This window comes from Pholcus phalangioides, unplaced genomic scaffold (assembly GCF_987345545.1).
Source record: "Pholcus phalangioides strain wild (caught in Gottingen) unplaced genomic scaffold, Ppha-v1.0 ptg000017l_1, whole genome shotgun sequence".
Taxonomy (NCBI): Eukaryota; Metazoa; Arthropoda; class Arachnida; order Araneae; family Pholcidae; genus Pholcus; species Pholcus phalangioides.
This window is the reverse complement of record NW_028301610.1, coordinates 38,502,483-38,528,526: the sequence shown is the minus strand read 5'-3', so window position 1 is coordinate 38,528,526 and position 26,044 is coordinate 38,502,483. Positions and strand designations below refer to the sequence as shown.

The 26,044-nt window shown below is 34.7% G+C and overlaps 1 protein-coding gene across 1 annotated transcript; it reads right to left on the bottom strand.

Moving 5' to 3' along the window:
• Nucleotides 1-15,502: 15,502 nt before the first annotated feature.
• LOC149073024 (insulinoma-associated protein 2-like) lies at nucleotides 15,503-25,255 on the bottom strand. The gene is made up of 2 exons (XM_089246390.1): nucleotides 24,241-25,255; nucleotides 15,503-18,836 (listed from the first exon to the last, which is right to left on the bottom strand). Exons 1-2 carry the CDS (start codon nucleotides 24,583-24,585, stop codon nucleotides 17,493-17,495), a joined length of 1,689 nt encoding a protein of 562 aa, XP_089102516.1. The 5' UTR covers nucleotides 24,586-25,255; the 3' UTR covers nucleotides 15,503-17,492.
• Nucleotides 25,256-26,044: the final 789 nt, after the last annotated feature.

Below are 26,044 nucleotides of genomic sequence, written 5' to 3'. Positions count from 1 at the left end.
TATTGGCTCGATATTCTCCATGCATGGCCTCATGTCTTCCCCAAGCCGTAATAAAATTAATGTAATAGCTTTTCAGCGTTCTCTAAGGCAACCCAGTGGACACAACTAAGATTATATATGTATACTGTATATACATGCACACACAGCAGGGAAATTGAATTCCTAGAAGAAACTAATAACCGCAAAGGATAAAAAAAAATGAACCCTCTCACAACAGGTAATGCTTCAAGAAAATCGATTACATGTTCTCACGCACAAAAATAATGAGCAATAACGGCGAACATACAGTGTATTGATTACGTTCTGGCTTCATCGCCATCTGCAACATAGTTCTAATTGCGTCAAACAAAAGGACGTAGTCGTTCAACGACAGGACAAAAAAAAAAAAAGTACTTTACGTACTTTCCATGATAGGCAAACACTTCCGTTTTGAAAGGAGAATGAAGGGGCAGTGAGTGGTCAATTCATGTATTTCTTGTGGACAACGAACAGAAAAAGAAAACACATTTTCAATCACTGTCGCTTGGGTAATGGCATAAAAGAGAACAGCAATATATTGACAATAATGTGCCAAGCCATAATAGTCCATTTTAAGATCCCCACAGTGTATGTGTGTATATGTAATGGATTGCTGTTGCTATAGGAAGGACTTCTGTGTGTGTTTCAGCTTCTCAAACCTTTCTCTCTACTTTGAATACGTTCATATAATTCCGTTGTGTGTGTATGTATCTTGCCTTTTGTCGAGCGTGTATGTGTTTCGGTTCCACCATTGGCAACACAAACAACAGGTCTCTTTTATTCTTGGAGGAAGAGAGAAAAAAAAAACGCTTATACACTAATAGTAAGTCCTTGAAAGAAATGCCGGACATCAAAAGGCATGATATGACTTTCATTTAGGGAAATCGATTCGGAAAATATTCCGAATTACAATATAATGGCTCTTCTTATCTATCATGCGAGACCGAATGTTTTGGTTGTTCACGAAAGGAAAAAAAATGAAACTAACCATACACATAACACTTATACAACGAGACCTCGCTACAACGATGGTCGATATAACGATGAATCACTCGACACAATGATACTTTTTTTTTCCAAATCTCGTTTGAAATTGCCTATAGCAAGGATATTCAACGCATGGCCCTCGGAGCTCTTCAAAGTGGCCCGCAGATTAATTTTAGGAAATAGCTGCAAAAATATTGAAAGTCGATTAAAATTAAAAATAATAATAAATTAAAATCGATAAAGTTTATATTCAACTATACCATTAACGCTGTGCATCGGCTACATTATCAGTGCCGTCAGCGGCAGAAATAATTCCGGAATTAACGAGAGAAATAGTATGAGAATTATCTAAATTAATTTCAGAATTATTAAAGGAAATAATAGATCAAAAATTAATTTATTAATTGTTAAAATAAAAGATTTCAGAACAAATAAAAGTCTCCAATTATTTCGGGACCCTTGTTTGTAATCTAGGCCGTGCTCGGCAAATTTGTTAAGATACCACTGCACATTACACATCGAGTTCTTGTGAATGGATACTGTCTTATACAATTATGAACTTGACGTGGTGGCCCGCGGCCTGAATGGAAAGTTAGAATTTGGCATGTAATGTCTGAAAGGTTAAAAACCCCTGGTATAATGCTAAACTCCTCCCGAGATATAACGACATCCTTTATTAGGATAAACCCCTCTATAACGATATTTTTCGACGATTGCTCAACATATTGTTCCTCATCAGTGTTTGTTCTTTCGAAGGTGTTTAATAACACATCGGTATTTTACACTACCCCCAAAAGTGTATATGAAGTTGCCGTGAAGCTACTTTTTGTGTACCACACAAAAGTGCTGCGCAGTAAACAACTTTACAGTGTGGAACAACTAACTGAATTTTATTAATTCAAGTTAGTTGATTCGTTCAATTAATCGATTATGACATTTCGCTAGAAATAAATTCCTATAAATGCATTTTATGGTGGTACCAACAACGCCAACAATTCAGAAGAGATGTCAACAACAGCATAAATTTGGTGGCGACTGATGTTAATGCTACCTCTCGATATAAAGATAACCTCTCTACAATGATATTATTTCTTGGTCCGCAGAGTATCGTTATATCGAGGTTTCACTGTATATACAGGGTGTCCTGTAAGTTTCAATGCGGCCTTTATCTTATTAACCGCTCGTCGTAGGAGTATGGCTTCAATTTAGAAAAATTGCTGAAAATGTGTTCCAAAATCACTCTGTACCAGTTTCGAGAGTGAAAATACAGTGTGTCATGAAATAAGAAATCTAAATTTTTATATGGTCCCCCCATGTTCTTTAACTTTTAATTAGAAAGTTGTTACCCTGTTTCTCCATTGCCCGTTACTTTTAGCTGTTCTTTCACAACTTTCCTCAGTTTTTTTAATTCAAATATCTCAGCGAATATTTTACTTAGAAAAGGTAATTTTTTTTTTGTTGGCTTTATAAGTGACAGGGTAACAACTTCCTAATTGAATGTTAGAGGACATGGGGACCGTATAAAATCAAATTTAGATTTTTCTTCCATGACACACCGTATTTGCACTACCGAAACTGATACAGAGTGATTTTTGAACATATTTTGAGCATGCTTTAAATTGGAACTATACCTCTACTACGAATGATTGATGAGATAAAAGCTGCATTAGGATTTACAGAACGGTATATATAATTGCTGAAGATATATCAAAGAGGGGTATTAGCAAGGCATATATTTTTGGATATTTAGATTCAAACAACCTATATCCACACTGACTAACCAAACATCTTTCATCATGGTCGTGATATAGAGTACTCAGGGTTCTTTCAAGTCATCTTGGACTCATTGATTTTGGTCTAAAAATTAGCAGAGTCACGGATATTTGAAATCATTACGTGTACAATAAATTTAATGACATCGAATTTTTCATGTAATTCAGGGTTTTCCACTAATTTTCCCTCGGTAAAATTTGATTCATTGCTATTCCGATGCACACTACATTTGACGCTCGGTTTACGAACTTCTGGAGTCCATTCGTAAGCCGAAACAATTTTTCTTACAGGAATCAAAGTAAAATGAATTAATCTGTTCCTGGGACTTCTCGAAGTTTTTTAGTGTGAACTTTTACAACAGTAGTTTAAGCTCATGAGCATATTGTAAAATCAATGTGGATCCTATTAAACAAAATCGTGTTACACGATGTTATTGCAAAGCATCTTTGAAAACGTTTCTGCTGTAGAGATTCATAAAGTCTGAATATAATTGCTGTTCCATGGATGGATCAGAGGAGTTATATTTGAAGACGCAATTCTTTTTTACTCAGATGGAATCTAATTTTTCAACGAACTATTACGTAAAAGAAAAATTGCCATGTGTCCATAGACTTTTAAAATATATTTTCCCTCGTTAATTGCTTGTTCGTAATCCTTGCTTTTCGCTAATTTGCGTGTTCGTAAACCGAACCATTTTTTTGTTTTTCGTAAACCGAGCCGTTCGTAAAACAAAGTGAGATTGACTGTATTTCATTTCGGGGGGTATGCCACATCCTCGTCCTTAACGAGAATCCAGTCCTTAAACACTTTATTTAGTCCTTAGCTAAGGCCGATGAAAAAATTTTGATTGACATACAAACCGGTCCTGACATCTGACTATAATGCTATCTAATGATGATGGAGGTGGGAGGTGGTGCACTACATCGGGAACCAAAACATGCCCTAAACGTTCCTCCAAAATTGTGTAGTCGACATTAGAACGCCGACTTCCAATTTCACAGAACTTAGATTTACCATCTCCTTGCGCTTAACATAAATCGAATCCTTTAGCTCCTAGTCCTTAAGATGAGAAAAGAAATTTTACACTCGAAATTTGCGAATCACTTTATTCAGTTTTAAGATATTGCACCCCAACTTCGGAGCGAGTGCTCTGTAAGGATGAGGAAGAGGTATTATACCCAGAGGATACGAATCCAGGGTTGTACCACATCCTCTTCCTTAGAAAGTGCTTGGTCTGAAGTTAGAACTGGTTCGTAAGACAATTAAAATTTTGCTACTTAAATTTCCCTTTCGTCTTAGCTAAGAATTAAAAGGACTGGATCCTCGTTAAGGGCGAGGAGGCGGTGTATCCCCCCTTCTAGCATAGATGTCCTTGTAAAATCATTTCGAGTGCTTTGTCGGTCTCGGTCTAATTGGCATCTTCGAGTGTTCGAAATGTCAAAATGAACTTATTCACTCAAAATCTTCATTAAATTGGTAGAAATTTTTGCCTCAATATTAAACATAATCTTCAAGAATCTTCTGCAAATATTTTTCTTTTTGATTTAAAAGAGAATCCTTAGTGAAGGAAACCATTTAACGGTCATCTTCTCTCAACGATCTTGGTAATGATATATAATGATTTAGTGTTTGCGTAAAAGAGTTGAATAACAGAAAAGGAGTTACACACAGACTGAGTGTCTCTTCATCAAAAACAAGTGCCATATGCAATTTTACGAGGCGCATTCTTTTATCTTCAGCTTCGTAAATGGCATGGTTTTAATAAATAATTACAGCAACATACACACACACATATCCACCGTCACCTCATTCCGTTCACATTAGTTCCCTTCTAGCCACGTGGTCAGGAGAACCATGTGCGACGGATGGGTAGAGATCTAACTAGTATACGGAAAGATACTGCGTGAAAGTCATTAGTGTCCATACATACACACACAAGTCTCGTTGGGGCGCGAGTTCTTATACCCGTGATGTCACGGTACGGCCTAATCCGCCTACTTCCGACACGCAACTCTAGTACGTCCATGCAATCAGCATCCATTGCCAAAAGAGAGGAGTCATGAAATTAATCATGGAACGAAGAACCACGTATTTTCACAATTGCATCCACATGCAAACACAAAACCCATCCGATTTGCATCTACGGGCTGTTACTTCGGCTGTGGACATTCATACCTCCAAGATGACACTCCAACTTGAGTCTGAAGTACCAAATATATTAACAATTTCGAAGAATCTTTTTTGCAGTATAATGTTCCATCAGCGCAATGAAATTGATATTATTATGGAAGCTTCATCGTCTCCAATCACGCAAATTCCGATTTATTGGGTTAGTTTCGAAAATATGCATGATTTATTTATTTATTTTTCTCTGCTGCAGTATACACTGCATTAATATATACAGCATATTCATTAGCCTACTTTATTATGATTTTGTTCGAGGAATCTCAATGATGGGAACCAGCACGTGGTTTCTTTCTTTAGATGAAATCAATCATGGACAAAAAACCAATCTAATTTGTTTATTCCACATTTCAGTATTGCTTATTAACATGAATAATTTCCACCGATGAGCTTCGTAAACTAGACGTCGCTGTATTTTGATGGTAAAAGATTATTTTTAGGTTTAGGATGTATTTCTAGCTGAAAAATATTGGAAGTTTTTGACTTTTTTTCCAAGGTACATGTTTCAGTTGCCGGTGTGTCTTTTTGTAATATTCAATTAACCTTTAAATGCTCGATTTTTTATTTTCGAGCTGATAATTTTTTCTTAGTTGATGATACTTGAGAAAGCCTGAAAAATCATTAAAAATCTATCACGAATATTGTATTTCTTATACAGAGTCTTAAAGAGGTCGTATAGAGCCTCAAAAATCACCCATAAAGTAAATGTATTGAATTAATATTATATTCCAGATATATAACTACCTTCTTTGTGATTCAAACTATAGTAAGAAAAAAAATGGGGTTGTGCAAACTTCAAGGTAAAAAAAAAAACAAAAAAAAAAAACATTTCTTAACAAATTAGCGAAATCAGCCACACACAGATGCTCTGCAACACACAGAGATGGCATTAATTGGGACATCTACCAGCCAATTCAAAATATAAAATTGAAAGAATATGACCACAGCTTAAGTGCAAAGTTGATTCTGAATTTGTATCTTCAAACTGGCAGCAGTAATGAACGTCTGAAAGACCCATTGTATGCATGCAAAGCTACGCATTCAAGGGTTAAAAATTTTGTTGTAATACAGGGAAGTTGAAAGTCTACTGCGATGTCCAGTTTAAATTTGATCGTAATTAGTGTATTTAGAATAGTTTTATATTTGTTAAAACTTATTATATAGACAATCAGAAACTGTAGTTTTAGGCATTTGATGCAATTTTTGTCTTTGAATGAAGGTATATTTTTTTTTTTGTTTCTCTAAAAGTTTTTTAAATATTTATGAAGATTGTGTGAAGAGATAGCGTTTTACATGAATCAACAGTTTGACGGATTTGGGAATTTTTGAATACAGGTATTAAAGTGTAAAAAAATGACTTTCAGAGTAAATTACCTGTTGCAGAGACTAACGAAGTCGTAAAGGCGGAAATTTTAAAGCACTGAAGGTTGATTATTTGAAAATCAGTAGAGATTCTGAAAATTTTTAGGTGCAATTGACGAACAGTTAGAAAATAGTCAAAGAAAAACTATAACCGGATTGAATGAAACGAAAAGGTCACATTTATTTACCGTCACCGAAAGCAAATTCCATGATCCAAACTCTTCCACCACACTGACTTAAAACATCGCACCATTCTCACTTTCATTTGTTTCTATCTTATCGGAATCCTTTACGCGAGGAAAATCACTCGTTAGCTGTGAAAAGCTACATGAATCAACTTTTTCTGCATCCAAACTAGATAAATTCAAAAGGTACGGAAATTTTGATTATTCGGGAAAATAGCTTAACCTTTTAGGAGCGGTTCGAAACAAATTTTCCTCAGCTGGGCATTGGTTTAGAGGTATTCAATATGGGAAAAAATATTTTTTACAAGACTTAATAAAGCTATTAGATGGCAGCAGAAAATAGTTTTTTTTATTGATTTATACATGAACAAACTTTAGGTACAGGAAGATAAAAAATTTTGATTTTTCTCATTTCATCTCAAAATATGAGATCAAAAACCTGAACAAAACTTACAAATTTTTCAGTTGCATATTCTCTTGTTTGCTGAAATCATAAGATCAAAAATCAAAAAGAAAAATTTATTGGTTATTTCTATATATTTTTGACACTTAGAACTAAGAAGTGTGGCATTTTCTTGTTGCTAGGGCTATAATATGATATGCTTGCAAGTTTGGAACAAAAGTATGTGTTTTTCTCACTGAATTGTGTGTTTTTGGGGAACTTGGTTTCCTCCCTTTTTCTGAAGAAAAGGGCAAAATGTAACATCCACGTACCAGTAAAGTGTACATCATAAAGATGTGGCTTTTTCAGTACTAAAGAAAAGCTTGTGTGCTGAAGGTGTTTTGTAAATTTTTATTTGTCCTCATCACGAACAAGCAGTACTTGTAAAGTGCCACTATGTTCTTATCAGAAGGGTGTTGCATTTGTTCAGAAATTTCATGATTTGTAAAAGTGTTAGAAGAAATGAATAACATGAATAAATTTTGTATACAAATTTTTATTGTATAATTCTAGATAACTTTCTGTATTTTATGATGTTATTTCGTACATGTTCAGTATTGGTTGATACAGAATCGTACGAAATAGAACCGGCAAAAGTACTAGATTTGTCATCACATTTTTAAATAACTTGAAAGATTTTGAAAATTTTCATTACTTATTAATATCTACCATGAAAGAATAAATAGTTATCACTTATTTATAATCTTGATGCAAAATTAACATGTTGAAAATTCATCAATGTTATGTTATACAGAGGTGGTGATCATGCCGCTAAACCACCACCGAACTCCCGATGCAAAAACATTTCTCATCATATTTTCACATCCATAAGGCCTAGACATTACATTTATTAAGTAATTTCGTTAAATACTCTAGAAAATAAAAAGTTCCATTTAAAGGGTTAAAGTTGAAGGGGGGGGGGGGTATTGGATACGCTCTAAAAAAGTCTTTAGAGGTAGTCTTGAATCTTTTTCCTTTGCTCAAAAATTTACCATATGAACGCTCAGAAATCTTGGGAGGACCCAGTAGTTGTCTGTGTTACAGTATTTTCGGAATTCGTGTGACCATCTGTGTTTTTGATCCATTGTTGGATGTGTGTGTAGTTCTCCTCTAAACTATTTCTTTGACGCTTTTTGCCATCCAGGTGTTTATAGCTATCGCTTCATCTTGTTTGGGATACTATCTTGACCGTTTAAAATTTCGGGGATACTAAGTTCGGAATATTTGTAGTCTATCTGTTGCCCTATCTTCTATAGCGATGTGTGTATTCAGCTTTTACCTAAAAGTTTTATTCCATCCTAATATTATGTATCTTCGTTTGGCTTTCTACAAACACCCTCTCCACACACACATACGTATATATACATGTATATATTCTATGTGTACTCTTTTGTTATTTGGATCGCTGTAGAGGACGAATAGGTCGATTAGGAGAGTTCCTGAAATGAAGGAGGCGAGTCTCGCTCTTCAAACGCACCATCTGTGCTGTCCTATAGACAGACAGACAGTACAGTAACCCAACATTCGACGCTAGTAAGTGACGGGGGAGTGTTGGGTAAAGTTCTGCTTCAAAAAGTCCAACGGGGGAAGAGAGATATGTGTATGATGATGGGTGGAAAGGGCACCAGCACAGCACGTGTCACCTCTGCGAGAACAAAGGAAATTCAGGGTGGTGGGGTTTTGGTGTATATACCCTGCTATCCTTCACCGTTTTATCGTTCAGAGGATTAATGAAGTGAGGCCCTCCCTCTTAACCCTCCTTCTCCCGGAATCCCCGTTCCTCTCAAAAGTTCAGGATTCCCAGATTCAAAATAATTCAACTTTTTGAAGCTTTGGATCACTATTTTTTGGGGGGGGGGGTGGAAGGAAATCGGAGTTCTATAGGTTTGAGTATATACTTATACTCGTTCCGTTCCACCAGGTGGAACAGGACTTTCATAGTATCACATCTATGTGTTCCCCCCTCCCACACAAACACACAACCAACCCATGCTAAAAAGAAGTCCTTCATACCGTTTATTGGTTCTAATTTCTTTCGGTGGCTTGTTGAATTCGAAATTTCTATTAACGAATGTGTGATGTGAACAATGAAACTAATAACCCGTATTCTAACTTGACCTCTTCAAACCTGAGCCAAAACTAACCATTAAAAAATTGTTGATTGATTTGTGTTTATTGTATGTCAAAATGTCCTTTAAAAATAATTTTTTCAATTAACTAATTTGCGTCGATATCTTTACTAGAACCACCTGAGTTTGGCACCCTTTACACATACCTCAAGTCTTAACTTGAAAAAAAGAGTCACTAAAAAAACATTAAAAACCGTTAAAAATGAAGGTATACGTATGTGTGCCCCTGGAGCGAAGAGGATGCGTCAACAATAGTCTATAGGCATCTTCAACCTGTTGTCCATGAGAATGATGTCTCATTAATGCACCCTAAAGAGTTAAATGCTTGTGCCCAATTTCGTATTCGCGAGATCTTGATCAACACCTTAATTAAATCACCGCATTCAAGAATTGTTGACGTTGAAATTTTTTGGATTAATCAATTGCCAGGGTTGCCATATCCGTTGCTACTCTTCTTCTGTTTCTGGGTATAAACGGTGTTCGTGACTCGAAAAAAGTTTAAGATTCATGCTTTAGACCTAAATGAAAATCTACAGCTATTCATCTGTCTTTATTATTCTTAAAGAAGACTTTAGATTAAGCTTCGGAGAGTTTCCTTCTAGGGTTATCAATATTTACCGGTTTTTATAATGACTGCATTATTTTGAACTGACTCGATGCCTTCAGGGTATAGTACAGAGGAACGTCATGAAACTAAATAATAAAAAAATTACTGATATGTATGATGTGTGGAGATAATTGTCGAGCAGGAATTTTCCATTAGTATTTCCTCCTCGGAGTATAAAATAAAGGCAATACATAGTGGAAGAAGGTTGTTGAAAAAGAAAAAAAAAGCCGTGTATACACAATAGATCGCAATTTGCGTGACGATGGTGCTTTAACAGAAAATAGTGAAAAAAATGGCCGCAACGTCACGTCACAGGCAAACGAACTTATCTTAAGGGGAAGATTGGTTTTTCATTGAAATATTATTGACCTCAACTTGTATCTTACACGCAGCCCCAGTATGATTGGCTGCCATTGATCGCCCCTCTTATAACGGAGCGATCTTTTTCTCATTCGTGTCCATTATTGTTTTGTATTGCAAACACAATAGTAGTACAGTTTTCTGTGGAATTCCGTTCTTCTCTCTTTCATTTCAATCGAACTTGCGTGATGTAGCAAATTGCTACTAACGATCCCAGTATTGGCATGTTGTTGAAGGAGAAAAAAGAGGAAGGAATAGCTTCGCTATGCATAATTTATATACATAGCTTTATACAAAACAGGAGTCTATTTGAAGATCTCAGGTTTCTCCGACCAGTATCATAGGAATCTGAAACTTTTTAGGTGTTGGGCCGTTGTTAAAATGTTGAGTTTAAATCAGTGTTTCCCAAAGTGGACAATATCGCTCTCGAGTTGGGTGGGATGATGAGAAGAAAAAAATTTTGATTAAAAGGCGTTGGAACAAACAGTTTGGGAGAAACTATGGTTTTTTAAACCATAATTTTCATACTGCACACCGGCTCTAAATGTCATCAATAACGTAACTTCTCGATTTTTTCCGATTGCTGTTATTGGGTTGCCGTGTTTTTGATATAGTTTAGATATATTGTTTGACATCGATATTTTTTATGGCATCTTTTTTTTCCGCAACCTGATTGGGTATTTTACCTGTTGTGCCCATTGTATTTGTATCATTTATAAGTAAATACAAAATACAAATACAAATACAACGCCACAACAGGCAAATTGCCCAACGAGGGGGCTGACTTAAGAACATCATGGATCCCCGAGCCCCTACCTACTACTCCTACACCACACATGCCCCCCCCCCGCGGAACCCCCCAACGAATCGGTACATGCGGGAATGTGCGTGTACGTGTAGTGCAACCTGACGTAAAGTTTGTTTCTGTGTAATGCTTGTTATGTGTAGTGCTGTCATCTGCCCCCAGTTTTACTAACTATGAGTGAAGTGTTATGGTTGAATGATTTACCGTTGTAGGACTGTTGCTCTCTGTGGCGAGACTTTTTAACGGGGGGATCGGCTCGCATTTGCGCCTTGAAGTTGGGAACCACAGAAAACCAACTTCAGCCGACCACCACAGCGGCAACTAGAAATGTTGTCAAAACTTTTGGTTTTAATACAAAACATGTGTACAGCAATTTAACACCTACGAAGTTTCAGATTTTTATGACACTGGCAAAAAAACTCAAATGTAACAGTAAAAAAGACCGTTTGTGTGAAGATTTTGGGTTTCCATGGCAAGTGCCATAGGAAACCGAAACTTCCGAGGAAAAGGCCTATGTTAAAATGTCATTTTTGAACCAACTATTTCGTGCTGCACACCTGTTGTAAACATTATGAGTGATGTAACCTCATGGGTGCTCCAGCGGCAGCTGGTGTTTATTGTGTACACAGCATAAATGTTGATAAAACTTTTGGTTTAAATATACAAACGTTTTTACAACGACCTAACACCCAGGAAGTTTCGGTTTTTGAGATCCTGGCCGAGAACTCAAATTTTCATTAGCTGCATTGTCTGAAAAAAAAAACACACTTTGTATTTATTTTCTGGACATCCGAATAAGCTAACATAACAAGCATAAAAGAGCTTGAGTATAATAATATTCATATTCATAAAATGATTAATTTTTGCTATGAGGAAGTAGGAGCATATATTGACGAATATACACTTGCCAGGGATTTCAGGAATTTTTAATTGGTATTCTATGAGAATTCAATGACATTTTCTATTGAAACTCTTAGTTACATGAATTTCTGTAAAATTGAACAATATCTATGGCTCCTTAGAGCAGTCTACATTGCAGAGCAAAGTGAAATTTTAGGCAACAAGTCGGTTTGAATCGAATGGCTAAAAATTCTTCAATGTTATTAAAGTTTCAGCCTAGAGGAATCCATTATGGACTAGCCACAACAATATCAACAATGAAATTGCAATTTGAAAAATACAAAGATGAGTTTTAATAAGAAAAATGCCTATTAAATGTCATAAAATATCATAGAAAGGAAAGGCATGGCATTTCGAGGTAATCCCGGCTGTTTTGAATCACCAAAATTCAACACGATTTTGACTTTGACCTATATTTCAGTTCTCCTCTCTACAAGTCATCTACATAATGATGAACATCTCTCTTGTAATAGTGTCAATATGGAGGCGGCAAACCATAAAATTCTTACAGTATCGCGCATGTTATTTTGATCTTTTTTGAAGCTCAACTTTAATTTGAAGCTTCCGTGAAACGATTCGGGGAGAAAACGCCTAAATATCTGCATAAATAATTAAAGCTGAAATATGTATCAACAAAAAATGCGGAGGGTTGGGTCGAGCGAGGGCAAATGATGAAGCGCAAAGGTGGGGATCATGTTATAGAGGATAGAAAAAGAAACAGCGAGACGGAGAGAGAGAGAGAGAGAGAGACCAGTAGTTGAAAAATCCAATGGTTCCAAGTGGTACTGGTCGCGGTTTTTGCAGCGGTGGCGGAGTTTTCCGTGACGACAAGGGGTTGTACTTGTGCCGTTTGCTACCACAACCACCATTACCTCTTGTTCTTCTTCTTCTTACCCACACGGGAATCCGATAATTGTGCTCTTGCCTAATGACGCCCGGTCGGCCACGTTGAATTATTTACGGTCTGCGTTGTTTTGGTGGTAGTTCTGTTTTTTTTTTTTACTGTATTTCATTATTATTATTCTCCCTCTTTGTGACTCAGTTCAGAAACTGATAGACAGCAGCGACTGGAATGCATGTGCTACTCTTAAGAGCCAACTCGATTATTTTCGGTCGTAATGCACCTTTTCGATAACGTGATCTGTGGCCTCGACAAAAGGGAGAAATAATAAATAATAATAAATGATTGTTCGAACATTAAGTTGCTGATTGCGTGACAACATATCATGTAACAGTTCGGACGAGGGAGGAAGAGACGTTTGTAACATGATGCCTTACTCTGTCTCTCAGCCAAAAAAATGTATATTCGTCTGCGGAATCGTGTGTGTGGTACTCCGCTTTTATGTACGTTATTATTATTACTTCTTTTGTGGTGCTTACGCTTTTCATAAGAGGGGGTTATTAACTATATTACTCATTAACAGCAGAACTAGAAAATTCTCAAATTTAAAAGTCAAAATTTATGTACACCCAGTGCAGTTCATTGTGTAGTAAACTTTAATGTATCGTATAAGATGGTAAATTACATTGCAAATAAATAATTAATCAAAATATGATGCAGCGGTGGTGGGAATTTATTACAAAGCTGGGTATGTACGAGTGTGTATTCATACTTACATTACCTCATAAATAATGTCGTTTTTTCCTCATAGCTGGGAGAAGAATGCATTACCAACTATTCCAAAGTCGTGAAATTAGCGCTTACTAAAACATTGTTTTATGTGCATCTGCACACGGTTGAAAATTGGTCGGAAGCAAGTTAAGTGAATAGTGTTTTTCAACATGACATTGTCTGAAATACATACGTACCATGCTTTATGCGTTGAATTCCATCGGGGACATTCAATGAGCTAGATGGGCCAAAAAATCAGTGTTGTGTATGGATATGTGACCCTTGGTTTTTTTCAGGTGTCAAAGAAGGTTCGTGAAATTTCAGACTAATATGACATCACTGTTTCTACGACAAGGATGACCTATCGAGTTGGAAAACGACATTCTGAAAGGAACTTTTTGGGATAAGCTACGTCTAACTGTTGAATAATTAGTCCCAGTTCTACTTTTATTTTACCCATTCAACCGTTCACCGAGATTTTCAGGATCGTGGCTATGTGTCCAAACTGGGAAAATGTGCAACCAATTTTCTCTCAATGCCTTAATGACTCGAGCCATTTTTAAAGGTAAAAATTACCCACTCACCTCATTCTTAGCTGCATCTGTGAATACAGTCTGTTTTTCAGTCTCCTACCAAACCATCCCAACAAATAAAACTGCGAAACATGAAGTACATATATAGTGAACGAGTTTGTATTTGTTGTTTGTCTAAAATCACAGCTTTTTTCAGACGGTACTCTTCGATAAACAGGTTGCAGAGTTTTTGAATAAGGAAACAATCATTACAGTTACCTAAGACTGTGTTTCAGGCTTGTTTCTCCCTCTTCGTTCTTATTTTTCTTATGAGATAAAACGACATTAATTATGGGATGATCAGATACATAAATACACAGGATAGTAAGAATCAATCGCACATTTTCTGGATTCAACTGGTCTTTCTGAAATTTTCAATATTCCGTGACTTTAGATGCATGAAATCAAAAAACTGATATTATTTTCGACTAGAATAGCGTTGAATTTGAACAATGTGCGGTCAATTCTAACCACCCTTCTTAGTGACAAAGGTTGCAAGTTTTAAGAATAAAAACATCGAGAAGGTGTATACATATATATCTTCGGACAAACCATGAAAATAGATACATGACAAATAATGTACCCACACTATTAAGTAAACATCTATTTTTCTTTTCATAATAGGGACTAGACAAACTCACCTCTTTCATTATCGTCACGAATCAACGAGATTCTGGACGATTGTATAATATAACAACAAGAATACAACAATGGTTTCTTTTTTTCTGGACAGTGCGTATCGTGTGATTTTGGGAGAGCAGTTTTTACACAAAGAACTTCAAGCGGTTGGCCAATGAAAAAAAACTTCATAATGTAAAATCGGATGAGTTCTTCATGTTCATACGAGTTCCAGAGTGGAAAGTGCTTTTACACTCATAGCAATATGAATAAAATCTCAACATCTCAGCTTATTCATAAATAAATATGTATACATGCATACATATATAATATAAATTTAAATACATTCGACGTTTTAGAAAACGTTGTATTTCAAATTACGTATCTCTAATGAATACGGTGCCAAGGTGCGATAATACTCATATGTATTCAGAAAGACAACATTGTACTGTTGAAAATACTGATATAGCAAAAAAGTTTTCTTTTCTCATAACTTTTCATAGAAAGGCAATCTATATTTTTTCCATATAATATATATAATTTATAATATATATATGTATTCACATATAGAACTAACATTCATGAAGCGGCTCACACAAATTCCATTACTGCGATATTAGCTCCGACGTTGTTTTTCAATTGCCGGTACGTTGAAGCATGTTATATTACAAATAAATTTTTTTTCAATATTATAATTATTCACACACATATATTCTATTCTATCTTTTGATAATTGATTCTGTGATACAAAACTTGGACGTTTTTTTAGTTTTGTTTTTGAAAATTTTCCAGCAAAACATTTTGTGCGCACTAAATATGTGTTGTTATCAATATATTTATAAAAATTTACGTATCAATAATATATTTAATATATAATATATTTTTGTAATATTTGAAAGAATTTCTGGAAAAAGTTCTTTAAAAAAATGTATATTTTTTGTCCTTTAGGCTGTTTTGTCCATTATTTTCCAAAAGAAAAATTTGGGATATGAGTTTTTCAAGTTTAAAATTTTAAAAAATACTGTTTTAGTAAATTATGAAAGTTAAGAAATATTGTAGGGTTTTTTAAATATGTTATTAGCAAATAATATCCATCAACTGAATTTTTTGTTTTTCTTATGTACAACAATTTTGGTCCCTTAATTAGCTGTATATTAATGATGATATGTTCCAATGGAAAATGTGCATTGCAATGGACAACATATAGCTGGTAAACTTGTCACTCGTATATCACACAAAAGCAATGACGTAATACTGATTTACAGTGCAACATTGAATTTGCACGATTGAATTATAATATACATATAAAATGTACTACAAAATAATGTACAATATAACTGATTAAAACTTTATCAGAATTATCCTGTGCTTGAATTGCGTAGAGAAGTTTCCTCTTAAAAGAATACAATAATACCTCTCTAACAGAAATTTAGGAAGTTCTATCATTTTAGTCAAATAGAATCAAGTCAAAATGAATGCATGTTTATCCAATCAAATTGACTAGACGTTAGTTATGCGTATATATGTTTAGCCTCCACTATGCAAGAATATGATACAATATATTTGTTCATATTTTTTTCCATATGTATTTAAAAATTTTATATCTTAATATTTATTGATTTGTAATTTCATTTATTTTTATGAACATTCTCTAGAAAACGATTCTAGTGTTCTGAATTAGTTATCCCTGAGACTAGAAACGCTAGAAACGCTATACCTTATAATTACGACAAGTTTTTTTTAGTTTGATTTTTTTTAAATAAGATCCAATGAAGTTACGATTCATAGGAAATGAAATTGTGTTTAAGAGATGAAGGATCTGAAACTTTAATGTTAGAAAGTTTTTTCTTATCATTACAAAGATGACAGACATCAATACTATATTTTCGCATGACAAAAAAAACAACAAAAAGAATGTATCACGATTGTTATTTTATTTATTTACTTATTTATTTTATATTTGCCATTAGGAGCACACACATTCGCGCGTAAAACTTCATCCGCCAACTGTCAATAGGAATCATGTTGAAAGAATATAAAATAGCCAATCATGTTGAAACATGGTATTTTTCGATGACCTAAAACGCGTCATTGGTAGCAGGTTCAGTTACGCTTAAGTTAAAATCCCGTAGATGATATCTTCCATAGCCCTAGTACAGGCAGTGATTGGCTTTTCATGAGCTTCACCAAATATAAATTTTTCAGAATTTTCGTAACTATATTATGCTGTGATTTATAGCAGTGTTCTTTTTCTGGGGTCGCAAGAGGTTTTGTTGGTTGTTGTTCACTGGATGAAGTTCTTCATGGGAAAATGCAAATTCATGTACATTAGTTTGGTATCACTTAAAAATTATTGGGAATCTGTCGGAATGTTTTATCTCAATCATATGTTGAGAATTCAAAACGGTGAATGATAAAAACCATCTACATGTCATCAAAAAAAAAAAGTGCTTAACATAAAATGGTGCAAAACATTGTTACATGAATTAAATACCTACTTAGCTATTGTTATTTTCAGACAGCGACTGAATTAAATTTACATTTTCAACATTTGTTAATAGTTTTAAGCTTTCAACAATTTTTGCTGAAGCTTTGAATGAAGCTTCAGCTCCATGGAATGATTTTGAGTGGAGAACATCATGCTACTAGACGATGTTTTTCGGACTAGATTTCAGGTAAATAATGTTCTACCTCTAAAGATATAAACAATATACATTAATTAAAAAACAAAATACAACACAAAGATAAAAACCTATTTGACTGAAATAAATTAGTACTTGTAGTACTTGGACTAGATGAATGACTAGATTTGTTCAACAGGTTCAGTGACGAGTCATTTATAATGTCAGCAGTTTCACCTTAAGAGATACCGAAATCCCCCTCCCCCCACCATGTACAAATGAAATTCATAGATTCCATAGCCGGATCAAAAGTTCAATCAAGTAGATACGGGACGGGACGTATTCATGTGGAATATTGTAGCTTGTCTTTTCTCACTTGGATGGCATTCGGTGGCACGACGTAGGATTCCTCTGTTGTAACCAAACATCCTAGACGCCATTTCATCTTGCACGTGAGATATTTGATGCTTTTCCATGTCTGCTTTGTTCTCGAAGGACATTCCACACGTCGGGCATGATATGTCCAAATCATCATCGTCCTCATCGTCCAATTCTTTGTCCATATCTATCGTCAATGGTGGTGGACTAATGCTCATGCGGGAGTTGCTACGGCTTTTTGTTTCATCCTCACTGGTATTTTCATTAGACACTAGGTGAGTCAGTATGTGATTCCTCAGAAGGAAATAGGCTTGGAAACCTTTTCCACACAAATGGCATTTCAAACCTTCACTTTGGTTAATCGCATGCATTTCACGATTCTTATTGAATAAAGAGTGCCTGCTTGTTTTCTCTGGGGATGGTGTATCTCTGTGACTGTCGGAATCACTCGGATCCGTAGTAAAGCCGTCGGAACCTTTCCTGTTTTTTGCTTCGTTGATTTGCTTGATACAAAAAGAATTAGAATTAGATTTTGTTATAGCTGAAACAACGGGTTGGTGTTTAGAGTTATTAGACCCGTTCGTTTTTGTGTTCGGTGGTGCTCTGGGTTTATGCCATCGGCGGTGAGAGGCTAGATTAGCAGGGCAATTGAAAACTTTGTCACATTCGGGACATCTGTATTCGACGTGAACGATTCGTGAGCATCGATGCTGTGCCAAACAAAACGCATCGGCATATTCTTCCTTACAAAGCTGACATATGTACTCGCCAATACGGTTTTCTATCTTAGCAAGTTCAGCTTTTGCTTCCTCTGTAACGACGACAACATTTAAACTTGGGTCAATGTCACCTCTTCTTACAGCTGAAGGATGACTAGAAGATATTAGCATATCGTCTTCACTATCAAAATCTCTAATGAAAGTTCCGGAAACCGGAGAAGTCTTATCTTCATCGAAAGTCAGTTTTCTGACTGCCTTGTGTTTCTTTCCAGACTTTGACTTGGATTCCCGATGACCTCCGTTCGAAGGAACTGTATCGACTAAACGCTTTTTAGGAGGTGGATGGGATTTTGGCGTCGAACTTTTGCTGAACAATGATGCTGGAGCCGTATGGGATGATAAGAATAGCTTTCGTTTCAGTGGTGGCGGTGTCGATGGCAGACGATGGCAAACTACAGAATTTCGTATTGCTAGTAGCAGTTTTTCGGATTGGCTCTCTCTGGGACTCTTGCTGCCTTCATTTTGGTTATTTCTTCCATTTGTAATCAAGGCAAGTGGTTCATCCTAAAAGCACACATAAGCAATATATACAGTAATAAAAATACAATATATAAAAGAAAGATCATTAAGCTTTTATATATATAATTTTTTAGGTTTAAAAAGTCGAAATGTGTGTGTTCATTTTTGTGCATAAATTTAATTTCCCATACAAAAGAACAATCCTGATAAGGAGCAAGCAGGCTTTGACAAAGAGCAATGATGCACGACTACCCACATGGAGTTGAGGAATCTAGCATGAAGGTTGACGGAATTTGCCCTACTCTTGGCAACGGAAAAGTTTCCAATTTTCGGACTACCCTTTGAAGCAACATATTAGACAGGTAATTCATTTTTTCGGTATGCCCCAACGTGCTCGTTGCGTTTAATGCTTGTGAAGCATGTGGTTACTTCATTTGGATGATTCAATTAGTTTCCCACGAGGGGAGTACGAATTCCGGGAATATAACCCAGTGAATAATAATCTTCAACCAATCCAGTGTAAAGGGGAACAAACGACTTAAAAACATAGTATTTGTACCTCTATGACGGAAGTGTTGCATTGCTGCTGGTATCATGCAGGATGGTGCAACCAATTGAGAGACTACGAACCAACACTATTACTTTAATAACTTCATTTCTTCTCTCTCTCTTAGAGTCTATTTCATAAATAAAAGACCATTATACTTATTTCTTGCTTCTCTACATGATGAGTTAAATTTTATCTTGATGGTCACGTAAGTGTTACTCGCGAATGTATGATATTGTTCCATGCTCCTTCTCCGGTGAACTTGATTTTGTGAGCAACATCTGCCAGTGAAGCGATGGCCGCACTTTTGAATAATCTTTGGTAAGGAAACATACATGTCAACACTGCGAAATCGATTGTTCCAACTTTTACACCAATGTCTGCACTAAGATCGCACTTAAGAGAAATGACGTTCAAATTACTTTAGTATTTTTTGGACGTCAGTGATGAATAACGATTTTCCTATTCATGTGATAAAAAGCATACGACCTTCTCCTAGAAAGAGTTTGTCTTACATTTCTAGTCAGTAAAAGAACTATTCCATATTCTAAAAATCTCGCTCTATCACACTTCTAAAGCAAGTGCTACATCTGATTAGGTATGTTTAAAAGGCTTCTGAAAAACAGATAGCCTTTCAAGCCACAGAGTTTTTTAAATCACATTGTTTATAACCAATAAATTCAACAGTGAAAAGCATCTAAAACATGTCGATAAATAAAATAAAAAAATGTTTTGGGAGTTAATATCTCATTGGCTGATGAGAAAACGTCTCTTTTGACGTCTTAGGGAAAAAATTGCCTCATTAAGGAAGGGTTAGTAAATGCGGAAAATTTTTCATTCGATCTCTTCGTTCCAATTTACTTAACCATATTTAAGCACCTTATGTTGCTACTATTTAGCAAAATAAGAATATCCCTTTTTGTTTTGAGCAGTGCATATCAATGTATGTATATATATATATATGTGTGTGTTATATGTGCATTGCATAATCAATTCTTTTGTGAAACATCGGTTAATTTCAAGTCAAATTTAAAGAACAGTTCGAGAAACGTGTCCAACAATCTAAAGAAGCACAAAAATTTTTAGAAAACGTGAATGAAACATAATTTATATATGAAATTTAGTTATGCAATTATAATACAGGATTCAAAATAAAGTTCGTAACCCTTACTTTTACAGTCGAAGGAGAGTTCTCCAATTATAAACGTGGTGTCTATTTATCGTAAAGTGGACGCTCATAATCTCTTGAAAACAATTGTAAGGCCGTTATTACACTATAAAAAATTTGATAAATATTCTTTTATAAAAAGGAAACAGATATTTTCTGGATATTATGCTGAGGTGAACTCGGAAAGAAAAGTCATCTTGTCCCCACCGGGACTTTTGACAGAAGACTTTTCTTTCCGAGTTCAATTCAGCATAATATCCAGAAAATATCTGTTTCCTTGATATCCTGGACTGAGAAAAAGCTGTCAATCTCATTCTTATGTAAAACTTGAAAAATGCAACCAATTAAGCGTATCGGTTACATTTGAGGGAATGTAACCAATAGGCTTATTGGTTGTTTTTTTTTCAAGTTTTGCTAAAGATATTTTATCAAACTTTTATAGCGTAATCCGGGACTAAGAGTCAAATATTTGCAAGATAGCAAATCTCACCTGGCAAAGAAGCGAAATATAGCAGAAAGATTTCAATCGCGAAGTTGAATGATGAGGGGGTCTCGACACCAAAAAGCAAAGGAAAAAACAACACACTGATAGCCATAGAAAATGAATGGTTGCTGATAAAGTTTAATCAACACAAAAATTGTTGGCCGATTAGCCAACTTAAATTTAGAACGTAAAAAATTGAGCTGGAGTTTAGTAATTCGCCGTTTGTGTGTCCACTGGCTTCACCCCCGCGTAACTGCGCTGGAGCGCAGTTATCTAACATCTAACATCCACGACGTTTAAATGATCATTATTAAGCGTTTATGGGCTTCTCGGCATCGATTAATCATAATAAAAAAATTTTTGCGTTTTTTAAAATTTATTTCCTTTTCTATCGTGCTTCGTTACCTAACTAAATTCCCCAACATACTCATTCTGCAATTAAGGGGTGTCACGACCCCTGAAGTAGAATTTTAAAAAATAACTTCAAAAAATATTTCATTCAACTGCAAATAAAATGCAAAACATTTCATGTCAATCTGTTTAATCGGTTAATTTGTTTTTTCATGATAAAAGAAAGAAATAATGAATTGTAGTGTAAACGTATACAAGAACAAACACTTTGAACGCGATTTTCTCAAAATTGCAGTTTTTGAGCATCCGTAAGATTAAAAAAAAACTAGTGCCCCAAAAATTCTGAAATTTTGCAGAAATGTTTATTCGACATGTGTGAGTAAAATGAATCTCGGATTTAGCAATTGACTAATGGGAAGCATTTTTAAAAAATCTTTGAAATTTATATATATATTTTTTCAAACTTTAAAAATTCATAAAATCCTAACGAATGCTCAGACATCCGTTTTACTAAGACATATCAAATAAATACTTGTGGAAAATTGCAGCATTTTTGGAGCATTAGTTTTTTTTTAATCTTACGGATGAGCTCAAAAACTGCAGTTTGAGAAAATCGCGTTCAAAGTGTTTTTTCTTGTATACGTTTACACTATAATTCATTATTTCTTTCTTTTATTATGAAAAAACAAATTAACCGATTGACGTGAAATTTTTTGCATTTTATTTGCAAACAATTTTTTTCTTGAAATATTTTTTTGACGTCATTTTTGAAAATTCGACTTCAGGGGTCACGTGACACCCCTTAAAACACTGCTATAGGTTTTTAACGGTTCATTAATGTCCACTTTTTAAGGATAGACACAACGCTTATAGTCAGTATCGGAGATCCAGAGAGGTAAAATTTTAATAATAACATTAATACTTAGAGAGGTGGATGTAAATACAGACTTCATTTTGAACTCTTTATAGGTCTATATGGGACGTATTACAAACTGTGTTCGAAAGGAATAAAAGTTCTATGGTTGATTTTGAAACTGAAGTGAAATATGAAAAAACATCAGCAAAAAAAATATATAAAAAATCGAGCTGTGATAAATAGTCAAATAACAACAAAAGTCTGAAATGAAAAAACTTTCTTGAAAAGTAATTAGTTTTTCTTATAGTTTTTAGGATGCTAATTACTGGAAAAATAATAAAAAATCCATGACATCTAGTTTAATGAGATAAAAGATAAAATGAAAATTAAATTTCAATGGTAATACATAGGCAGTATACCAATTACATTCAAACTATGCGCTATAAATATAAAAACATTGCCAAAGATAATTAAGGTGATTTTGGGGTGATATTAGGCCGCTAATTCCGAATCTGTCGTTGGTTTTGTGATATTGGCTCAACTTTTTGAGAAAAATAGTTATAGCTATTATTGGATGCTTAAAAGTGGGAAACTAAAGACGCAAAGCAACGAAAACGTAGTAGAAGAAGCATTAAAGAGAATAAAAAAAGTTCCTCAGCCAAAAGAAATTAATACAGAACGTCTGTTCAACACTGCAGGCTAATAGAAATGTTAAAACTGTTATATATTTTCATTGCCTATCGTAATAAAAGTACCCTTTCTTTACCAGTGTATGTTTTACTAAAAAGCCAAACTCAGTTTGTACGAAATCTGTACGTGATGGAGAAAAACTAAGGTTATTTTCGGTTTCAGCAACCCAAAAAACATAGAAATCACGAAGTATATCCCATGCAGCTGAATTTTTCGTTTTTCTTTTTTGCAGACTTGTGTAATTGAAAGAATTATAAAATGGAAATATATTTTTATACGAACCCAATAAAAAATGTTAATTAGTGAAATTTGTGCGTCTTTCTATTTATACCAAAATTCACTTCGTAACATTTGAATGAAAATTCACTGACATACCGTTAATTAAAATTCTCGATTTTTACCATTTTCCTTGTCTTTTTCAAGCGTTGAAAATTTTTGAGACTCAATATTTATATAATTTAAAAAAAGTTGTAATTATTATTTAATATCTAAAATTGTTTGATTTTTATATTTTGCTCCTATGAATATTTTAGGGGTAACTATCACAGCTTAATTTCCCCCTTTTTTTTGCTAATATTTTTTTTGCGATTTACTTCAATTTTAGAATGAATGTAATTTTTTTTCCTTTATGTTGCCCTTCGTGAAATAGTAGATATGTAGGAATCGAAATACTCATACGTATTACTTACATACAGTATAGATTGAATATTGAATTATGTGGGAAAAACATTTCCTTCGTAATTTCAATCCGTTCTCTGATGATATTTGATAAATTTTTTTCCGAAGATTCCTTCCGCTCTCTTATCTATTCATTATTTTAAACTATTTTTTTTATTATTAAGAAATTATTCTCGGTTATTTCTATTCTCTCTCATCAGAATACAAAATAAGAAATTTACTTAAGATTTCACCTTTTTCTCTAAGCGGAAATTGGAAACGTTTCAGGTTCTTTAAACTTTCCGGTATTAAAGCAACATTTCAATCATTAATCGAGCGGAATAATTGCATGTTTTAAATTACGTGATATAACATTACAGATGCTACATAGCTTCTAAGAATTTGTAAACAACATTTTTTCTTTTGCACTTGTAAGCTAATAAGAATAAGCTAATACTATATTTGAACTTAATATCAATCTTAAATCATGGATTACGGAAGAATGGCAAAAAATTTATGCATGCACTGTACGCGTGAATGTATAAGTAATCTGTTGGTCACTTTCAGAATATTTCCCGCTATTTTTGGTATGTTAAGTGAAATATGCAAATATTCTCGAATTGAGAATTGGTTTTGTTACTCAAAAACATATTACAGAGTTACGGAAATGAAAGTGTAAAGAATTAAATGACTCACCTGACAAGCGTAATTCTTCAAGTCCACAAGAGATTTTGGAGGAGCGTTTATCGATGCTGGTGTTGGAATCAGAGCCGGCATAGGAGTAACTTTTTTCAATTTGTAAGGTTCTGGAGGTTTTGAAAGATCTTCTGGTCCTGTCTCACAGAACGAAGGACTTTCCAAATCTTCGTGATCCGAACTGGAGAGAGACTCGCTTCTATCTTCGTCGGAATATCTAATGATCCTGATCTTCTTATCTGTCAGTTCATGTTGTTGTTGTAAAACGTTGTCTGCGTTTTCACTTACTTGTTTCGTAGGAGAAGCTTCCGTGAACCCTCGTTTTACCAAAAAACCTCGAGGCATGCTGATTAGTTCAGAAATGAAAGTTAACTTTTATATGAAAACCAATGTCCGTTTGATTAGGCAATACGCTTTCGCTGTTTACTTTGCCTTCTACCTTTGTACCGTTGGATTACCGCGAGACGAACTCTAGAAACATACCTTAGACCCATTCTGATATGGTCAGATCTAATTCGCGAACAAAAATAGTCGAAAAGTTTCAACTCACTATCTCTTTGAGGCAGTTAGTGAATCAAAAAGAAAACAGTTAAGACAGTGCTGTAAGAATATTCATCACAAACTTGCATGATCGGGTATAATTACCTACCTATAAATAGAAAAAAAAGTGTCTGAATTCCAGAACTTCATTTTTTTTTCCATTCGAAAAAAAGTCAAATCCAAGATTTTTATCAGCGGATGTTATTCCGCTAGAGTTCCATCGAGAGACGGTAAGATGTAATGAAAATTATTAGTAAAGCTCACGATTTTTTCCAACGAAAGCTCGGTGATGACAACGACAATACGATCGGCCGAAACTTTACGGGAAGAACAAAACAGTCACATGGTCATTTGGTGAACCAACAACGGAGAAAAACAATGCAGCGCTCGCTAATCCGGTAGGACCGACACGCACTTGTGTCTCCAGAGCATCCATCATCCATCCTCCTCTCGGAGTTTCTGTTTTCGCATCTGCCGCAACTTGCGACCGAATTAAGGTAAACTTAACTGAATGTTATAGGTGGCGCTGGTGCCGCACCCGTAACATTCCCTCCCCCTTTATGATGACGTCAAGAAAAGATGCCGAAACTTTTTGCGAGGGAGAAGAAAATAACGGTTTTTACCGGGGAGTATATACTGTATATAACGCGTGCGTTTCGAATAGTTTACAGAATGATGATGAAAAAAAAAACCGAAGAGTGGTTTTTCTACTACTAGACATGTTCGGCCCGTTGCTTTTTATTTGTTTGTCTTTTTTTTATCAACGGTGGCAGATGTTCATTTTTGTGGTTTTTCTTTTTTACTGGGAGAGTAAATATTAAGTCGAACAATAGCAACAAATGGATGATACGTCTCTTCGCAGGTTTATGAGGGAAAATATAATGTATAAATACTATAATATTATATATATACTTTTTTATTGTTATTATTTAGTCATCTGATTAAACACCGCGTAATAATGAAAAGATTGAAGCATTGCACACCATGATTCCAGAGAATCACCATATAGTTTCAGGAAAAAGTTGATACATTAATGGAGCTGTTGCTTTCAGACGCTTTCCGTCTGAAATTGCAACAGCTCTCTACAATATTTATGTGTTTGTTGAGGTATTAATAGATATATCGGATAAACGAGAATAACAAGCAATAAGAAGTAATAATAATTAATAAGAAGTAATAATAAGTAATGAGAAGTAATAAGAAGTAATAATATAACAATAAGTATAATAAGATTTATTAAGGTATCCGACTACGTTGAAAATGT

Coding starts and splice junctions, on each gene's coding strand:
- LOC149073024 (XM_089246390.1), bottom strand. CDS start 24,585: ATGCCTCGAGGTTTTTTGGTAAAACGAGGGTTCACGGAAGCTTCTCCT. Junction 18,837..24,240: donor TGAAGAATTACGCTTGTCAG/GTGAGTCATTTA, acceptor GTGTGCTTTTAG/GATGAACCACTTGCCTTGAT.